Source organism: Pteropus vampyrus, unplaced genomic scaffold (assembly GCF_000151845.1).
Source record: "Pteropus vampyrus isolate Shadow unplaced genomic scaffold, Pvam_2.0 Scaffold256, whole genome shotgun sequence".
In the NCBI taxonomy this organism is placed as follows: Eukaryota; Metazoa; Chordata; class Mammalia; order Chiroptera; family Pteropodidae; genus Pteropus; species Pteropus vampyrus.
This window is the reverse complement of record NW_011889037.1, coordinates 285,812-292,949: the sequence shown is the minus strand read 5'-3', so window position 1 is coordinate 292,949 and position 7,138 is coordinate 285,812. Positions and strand designations below refer to the sequence as shown.

General features: G+C 64.4%; 2 protein-coding genes across 2 annotated transcripts in view; both read right to left on the bottom strand.

Annotated features, from left to right (window-relative positions):
- Nucleotides 1–2,282: 2,282 nt before the first annotated feature.
- On the bottom strand, nt 2,283–4,035 carry TMEM249 (transmembrane protein 249). The gene is made up of 5 exons (XM_011374935.2): nt 3,623–4,035; nt 3,305–3,399; nt 3,002–3,197; nt 2,763–2,848; nt 2,283–2,468 (listed from the first exon to the last, which is right to left on the bottom strand). Exons 1-5 carry the CDS (start codon nt 3,819–3,821, stop codon nt 2,283–2,285), a joined length of 762 nt encoding a protein of 253 aa, XP_011373237.1. The 5' UTR covers nt 3,822–4,035.
- Nucleotides 4,036–4,169: 134 nt separating this feature from the next.
- The window catches only part of FBXL6 (F-box and leucine rich repeat protein 6), a 19,314-nt gene continuing 16,345 nt past the window's right edge, over nt 4,170–7,138 (bottom strand). The window contains exons 2-10 of the mRNA XM_011374848.2: nt 7,006–7,138; nt 6,579–6,740; nt 6,355–6,418; nt 5,940–6,071; nt 5,758–5,865; nt 5,560–5,673; nt 5,260–5,491; nt 4,933–5,174; nt 4,170–4,646 (exon numbers count right to left, since the gene is read on the bottom strand). The exon at nt 7,006–7,138 is cut by the window's right edge and continues 2 nt beyond it. Of these exons, the coding sequence (XP_011373150.2) occupies nt 4,221–4,646; nt 4,933–5,174; nt 5,260–5,491; nt 5,560–5,673; nt 5,758–5,865; nt 5,940–6,071; nt 6,355–6,418; nt 6,579–6,740; nt 7,006–7,022 (1,497 nt within the window). The 5' untranslated portion in view covers nt 7,023–7,138 and the 3' untranslated portion in view covers nt 4,170–4,220. The remainder of the gene's footprint in view (nt 4,647–4,932; nt 5,175–5,259; nt 5,492–5,559; nt 5,674–5,757; nt 5,866–5,939; nt 6,072–6,354; nt 6,419–6,578; nt 6,741–7,005) is intronic.

The window sequence follows — 7,138 nt, the reverse complement described above, 5'->3', positions numbered from 1 at the left end:
CAGGACACTGGAAGTTTCACACACCGATTCTTGTGATTCTTGGATCGCATTGGGCAGGAATTCGTCTCAAGACCCCCTGTGTCTATCTGCAGTGTTGATACCCCTTTAGAAGTTAATAAACCAGAAGACTCCCCTCCGAGAGGCAGTGAGACCTCTGTGCGACCTCTCCACTCCCTCCCTCACCCCCATTCCTGCAGTGCCGCTCGGCCCCCTCCCCCGAGGCTGTTCCTGGGCGGGCCCTCCCACCCCGGTGAACCCCCATCCCACTGGACATGGGTCCCCTCCCTCCATGGGCCTGTCCCCTGGCCACCCTCTGTGTGTTGGGTGCCAGGGCTCCATCTTTGGCTTGTCTTTATCCACTGATTGTTAGAGGCCATCAGGGCCTTGGCCTAGGGGGCGCCGCATAGGATGTCGGCTCCACGTCTGCGCTCCCTTCTCTTCCCCTCGTCGCCGGTGCCTCCCTGCCTTCTCGACATCTCCCTTAATTCAGACCTCTGACTCCTCAGTCTCTCCTCCCCAAGATCCCTGACCCCAGCGCGCAGACCCGGAACCCGGACTCACCCTGAACTGCTCTCCGGTTCGTCTGCATCCTGTCAGCATGTCCTGTCTGCTGTGGCCTCACGGTGGGGCTCGGGCCTGCCCCCCAAGTGCCCTTTCTCCCTGCTTGTCTGCCGCCTTCTGCTGGCCCTTCCCTCTCCCTCCCGTGTCACGGTGCATCGCTGCTTCCATTCCCATGGCAGTCTCCTATCGCAAGGACACGGGACAGACGCCAGCCCGCAGGCTCGGTGCTGTCCACCTCCTGTCCCCTCTGCCCAGAGCTCCAGACTGCCAGCTCCTGGTATCGGCTCAAATGCTGCACCCCCAGAAAGGTCTTGCCTGACCCCTTTCTGGAGAGGCCCCACCTCCTGGCAGCATAGTAGTCAGCTCTTTAGTCTGTGCCCCCCTCACCCCTTCCTGGAGAGCCCCACCCTCGAGATCAGCAGCTCCAGGAGGACAGGAACTTTGCCCACCTGGGTGAAACCGAGTCCCCAGCCTGAAGCCTTGCTGACTGATCTAAGCAGCCTCCCAGAGCCCAGGCCGGGCACACCCTTCTAGCCCCTGTCCAGAGCTGACAGGCGGCCTAGCCCCGTGGCCCACACTCCATGCTCTGCACACTCCCACCACGTTGTCTCACAGACTGTCCCAGCCCCTTCACTGCTGGGCTCTGCTCACCCTCTTGAGTCTTAAGCCCTCTCCGAAGTAAAAGCTGGGCACGGCCATTCTGGGGACAACTTGGGTCCCATCTTCTGAGGGAAAGGGTCCCTGCCCTTGACCCATGGGTTACAAGTGCTCCCGTGGTTGCCTAAAGCAGATTCAGAGGCAAGGCCCACGAGGTCCGGCCAGCCTCGGGACTAGGCTCTGAGCCACGGTTCCGGGCAGGCCCAGCTCTTGGGGCCCGTGACCTGGGCAGTTGCACGGGGCCCCATGCTCAGAAGGGCCCGCGCTGTTTATGTTCCCGTCACCTCGTGGAAATTCTTAATAACTTTTTGACGGGGGGGCCTGGCCAGTCATGTAGCTGACCCTACAGGGACACTCAGCTGACACTATGCATAAAGACCAGGGTCGCCAGTATGGGCCTGAGGGAAGATGTTGGCCAGGAGAGCCAGGTGGACAGTGCCAGACGCCACTCCTCCTGGGTCCCCATGGCCCCTGCTTTCTCTGCTCCTACGGCAGCTCCCAGCACCCAGAAAGCGGGGACACGCACTGGACGAGGGAACATGGGCTGGGGTCCAGCAAGCACATGGGAGCAAGCACCAGGAACTACCCCCAGCAGGCCTGAACCCTGGCCTGGGCCCCCCCTCCCAGCAACTTTGGGAGTACCAGGTCCAGGAAGCACCCTCAGGTGCAAGGCTTGACCCGTGGATGTGCCCTAGCCCACTGCTGATTGGACTGCAAACAGGCACCTGAACCAGACTGGGCCAATCAGCTTCTGAATCCTGGATTCCATTCATCGGTCAGCTCTTCTGAGCCCAGGTAGGACCAGTTCAGTACTGCTGGCCGAGTGGCAGTGTGTCCCATACCTGTCTCGTGATGGGTCTAACCTCCTGGCCCTCGCTCCCACCGCCACCCCATCTTCACCCCGAGGCCCAGGGAGGTGTGCACAGCGAGAGCCCTCCCCCACCCTGCAGAGAAGACCATGGCTGGGGAGCAGGAGGCCACTTTACTGAGTAGTGCCAGTGCCCAGGTAGAGCGGGAGGGGAAGGGCGAGCGCAGCCCTGGGGGTGAGGGCTGGGTGGGGTGTGTCACACGTCCAAATCATACTGAGAGCTGGGTTTGTCGTAGGCTCTGGTCTTGCGCAGGACAATGCCTGGGCTGAAGGAGGCCTCCAGAGGCCAGTGGCGGACAACGTGCCGGTAGGACGTGGACAGGCAGTCGAAGTAGTTAATGTTGAGCTTCCAGGCAAGGTGACGGCCCAGGAATTCCATTTGCTGTGGGAGCCGCTGGCAGTCAGCTCTCGCCCACACTGGGGACCCAGCGGAGGCTCCGCTGCCCGGCATGGGAAGGAGGCCCCGCCCCTTGCCAGACTACATCTCTCTTGCCAGTCAGCTCCCGGGCCCTCTCTGCCCGCTCCAGCGCACAGGCCGGGCAGAGGACCGCGCTGTGTTCACCCTGTGCCTGTGACATAGCCCCACCCTAACACCCGGAGTAGTGGTCAACATCGAGTTGAACTGAGGAGGGGAGAGGAGCGAGTCTGGGCCGGGGCAGGTCGGGGCGGGACCCACCTCGTAGCGCTCTGACAGCTTCACCAGCACCAGCGGCTCCAGCTTGTGGCCGCACAGAACCAGCTGGAAGAAGCACTTTCCGTAGGCTGGCGAGGGGCACGCGGCTCAGCTTGGGGGCTCCGGGGCGGGGCTCCGGGGCGGGGCAGTGGGGCTGACGTGCCCGCCCCTAAGCGGCTTCCCCTCCCGTGCACACCCTCACCCTCTCCCTCACCTCACCCGCCGCCCGCCCCGTGCGTCACCGTCGAAGCTGCGCGCCAGGCGCACGTAGACCAGGTGCATGGGGCCCTGACACACGGTGCGGCCCTGGATGGAGAAGTGATATATGCCGCGGGTGTGGTTCAGGACCAGGCGGCGCCGCGGCAGGGATGAGATCATGATCCACAGGCCGACGCCCACGCCGTATGCGGGGATGCCCCAAGTCTCCTGTTTCTGCACCTGTGGGCGCCGCCAGGCCCTTCTGAGCGGGCTTGGGCCGGGCGCCGAGAGGCAGGTCCGGCCCCCAGGGGAGGTAGACCGTGGGGGGCGGACCCAGGAGCTCAGACCTGGCCCACGAGGCCGAAGCTGACGAGGAAGAGGCAGACGACGAAGAGCAGCGTCCCCTTCCACAGCGTGTCCAGGTAGTACTCGAGCACGAAAACTGGGGACGGCGCGGCGGGGCCGCGTGAGGATAGGCGGCCCCTGCTCGCAGCCGGCGGTGACAGTGCCAGGGCTCCAGCCTGGAACAGCCCGCCCCACGCAGGGCTCGCGGCCGCAGTCAGCGTCCTGCCTGCAGTTCCTGCGCTGGCACCTGGCGCAGGTCGGCCCCGCCCCGCCCCCGCCCCGCCCCCGGGTCTCCGTCCCGCGCCGCCAGCCGCGCGCACCGTTGGGCTGCTGCTGCACGAAGGGGTAGAAGCTGTTGTTCTTTAGGCACTTGGCTAGGTGGCGCTCGGTGCAAAAAATTCCTAGGGCCCAGAGCTGGAAGCGCTTGCCGCCGGAAGTCGTGGGCAGGCTGCTGACCCGCCCCTTGGAGGCCGGGGCCTGAGCCTGGGTCAGGCACAGGCGGTCAGCTGGCGGGCTCATCTGCCATGAGCCACCGCCCACAGTCACCCTCCTACCTGGGATAAGAAAGTTTCCAGGGCTGCGGTCCAGGAAGGAGCTGGAGCTCAGGCGTCAGGCGGGAGAGCAATGCCAGGTGGAGGTCGAAGCTAGGCTGCGCCCGCGTTCTAGAAGCTCTGAGCGGCGGGTTCTAGAAGGGGCCGTACTGTTGGCTACCACTTCTCCAGAGAGACCCTGGCCAGGCCTTTGTGTTGGGTGTGCACTTCCCTGCTGGTCCCCACCACACGCCACTCGCAGGAGGCCCGGCGGGTTCAAGTCCTCACCTGAAGGGCCGGATGGCGGAACATCCAGACCTCAGATGGAGAGAAACCTTTAGGCACCCCCACACCAGACCCACGGCTGAGCGCCCCCTGGCGCCTGTGTCTAGGCCACAGCCTCACATACAACCACAGCTTGCCTCTGTCCCTGAGGGTGGGACACATGCGGCCCGAGATTCCAGCCTGGCAGTGCGCAGGCAAAGCTCACCAGCCACAGGAGGACTCGGGCAGACCACCCCCCAGAAAAACATGGGCTCCGGGCCAGCTCTAGCCCTGTTCCCCCACCACAATCCCAAGGAACACACAGAGTTCTTAGGAAAGTTTTATTGTAACAAAAAGCGCCAACATCCAAAACTGGGAGAGGGGGCAGGGTGGGGCTGCCTAGCTGGGAGAGGCGGGGCAGGTGAGCAGCTGCTCCAGGCACCACTGGACCTCCTCCGGGCCCCGGTAGGCCCGCTTTAGGCCCCGGGGAAGGCAGCGGCAGGATTCCAGGTTGAGGTACAGCAAGCCTGGGCAGCTGCTGATCACAGAGCTGTGGGAGCAGGGTAGGCGCAAGGCATTGAGCAACTGGCTCCCAGAACACTCCGGCCCCTGTAGGGCTGGGCCAGGCTGGGGAATCCTCTCTACCCATGCACAACTGGCTCTGCCACCCAAGCCACCAAGGCCCAAGCAGTACCCCTCAGTCCCCAAGGCAGAGCCCAAGCAAGGGCCCGGCCAGTGTGCGCTCTCCTTTCAGGCCCCTGGAACCAGCAGGCCAGGCAGGATGGGGGGCAAGCCGTACTGGCTCCGAGGGAATGAGGGAGGGGTGCTGACCTCACCGTGCTTGCTGTGACCCGGGTGCCCCTGAGGTTGAGGGAGCACAGGGCTGGGTGTGAGCCGCCAGGCGTCCCTGAGAAGGCAGCAAGGGCCTGCTCCAAATCCTTCTCGCTGAAGCCCTGGCCACTTAAGTCCAGCTCTCGCAGAGTGTGGCACCATTTCCAGGTCAACAGCGAGCTGCCCTCCTTAGCTAGAGTCAGGCGGTCCGATGTGCCATACAGACCCAGGTGAAGCTGCCGCAGCTCTGGAGGTGAGAGGGATGGGCATGAGCTGCGGGTGGGCAAGGGTCCCCACACTGCACCTGCCTAGCCACCCCCCAGAGAGCTGACCCTGACATGGCAGATCATGTAGGCCTGCAGGTGTGATTCGGGCACAGCCACGAAGATCCAGCAGGCGCAGGTTAGGGGAGCCTCGGAGCAGGCGGCTGAGGGCCTCATCGCTCACGAAGCTGCAGGTGGAGCCGGCGAGGCAGAGCTCCTGCAGGCTGGGGAAGCCTGGACCGGGGGTCACCGCTCGCCCAGAAGGTTTGGGCAGCCACATCAGGTTCAGCAGCCGCAGCACCTGGGGGCAAGGCCCAGGATGCAGATGGGGAGGTGGGGGACAGGCGTGTGTGGGGGAGCGTCAGGTACCTGCAGCTGGGGGCAGCCTTTCTGCAAGGCCTCCACAGGCAGCTGGAGGGGAGTGCTGTAGCGGCTGATGCCTGTGCTCACTTCAAGGACCTGCAGCTGGGGGCAGCAGCTGCCCTGTGGTGGTGGGGGCGAGCATGGTTAGTGGCCTGGCAATCCCTTGCTCAGCATCCACACTGCTCCTGCCTGTCACCCACCTACCAGCAGTGCGCCCAGGATGGCCGCTGTCTGGGGGCTGTAGGTCAGCCACAGCTTGCGCATTCGGGGCCCCACCTCCTCCAGGAAGCTGACCACGGCCGTCGACTCCACCTGGGGACCCAGCACAGGGGTACCTGTCACCTTGGCCTGGGCTGCTTCAGGGCCCTTGGGGGTACAAGGCTCACCATGGAGTGCTGTACGTCCAGGCTGTGGAGCTGGGGGCAGGCTCTGGCAAGCATGGTCAGAGTGTCAGGGGTCACGCCATGGCAATCGGAAAGCTTGAGGAAGGTGAGCCGAGGACAGGACTCGCTCACCAGCTGTAGAAGACAGAGGGCCAGCAGGATTGAGGGAGACACAGGGGCAAGAAACCAGTGGCTGGTGCCACTGTCCTGCTTCAGCTATGACCTTTCTACCCTTGCTAGGCCAACCTAGGTGCTCCTACTGCTGACACCTCCATGCTGGAGGAGACAACAGGACAGGAAAACCAGGCAGGTATCCCCATGGGACAGCGCTGGGCCCCATGGTACCTGACTCACTCCCTGAGTACTGGGCAACCCCAGAGTGTCACAGCTGGTGTGCAGGGCAGCCTGGTGCTCTCACCTTCAACACGGGGTGTAACTGGGACTTCCAGTGGATGAGGATCAGCTTCTGGAGCTGTGAGAACCTGGGCGGAGGCGGAGGCAGAGCTGCGTAGTGTTCCCAGCTGCCTCTGCCGCGGTGTCCTCTCCGCCCACCAGCTTGGCGTAGGGAGACAGGAAGGGGCCTGGGGCTTTCCACACGACACAGGTGAAGTGAGAGAATAGGGAGCAGAGAGCACGCCTCACCGGCTGGGCATCAGCCACTCCAGGGAAGCAAGGAGCTTCTTCTCCGCCTTGGCCCCGCCTTTGGTGGAGCGGCCGCCAGCCAGTGGGGGCGACAGGGTCACGGTGTGCCAGAGAGCAGGCTGGGAGGCGGCCTCGTGCCACCGACGGCACACGCGTGCAGCCCTGGAAGAAAATCTCTGCTGAAGGGCCAGTCCTTTCGTGACCGATAAGATAACCCCCACGCCCGCCGCGCCATCTCTTAAACGCTGCGGACACCTGAGCTCAACGCCAGGCCCCTGGGGCTCGAACGGGACCCCCTGAGAGACCGCCCTCTGGCGCAAAGGTGTACGGGCTCAGACACTTTCGTCCTCTGTCCTGCCTTTGCCACTCGCTGGGTGGCGACAGGTCAGCCTGAGCCATTCCGCGGCGCCCGATGGGCCCGGGGTACCTGCCGAGGAAGGGCATGGGCCCATCGGCCGCCACCAGCAGCCCGAAAATCTGCAGTAGGATTTCCAAGGGGATGCGGTCGCCCCAGCCCGGGTCGGGTCCCTGCTGCGGCGCGGGTGCGGCTGCGGCTGCGG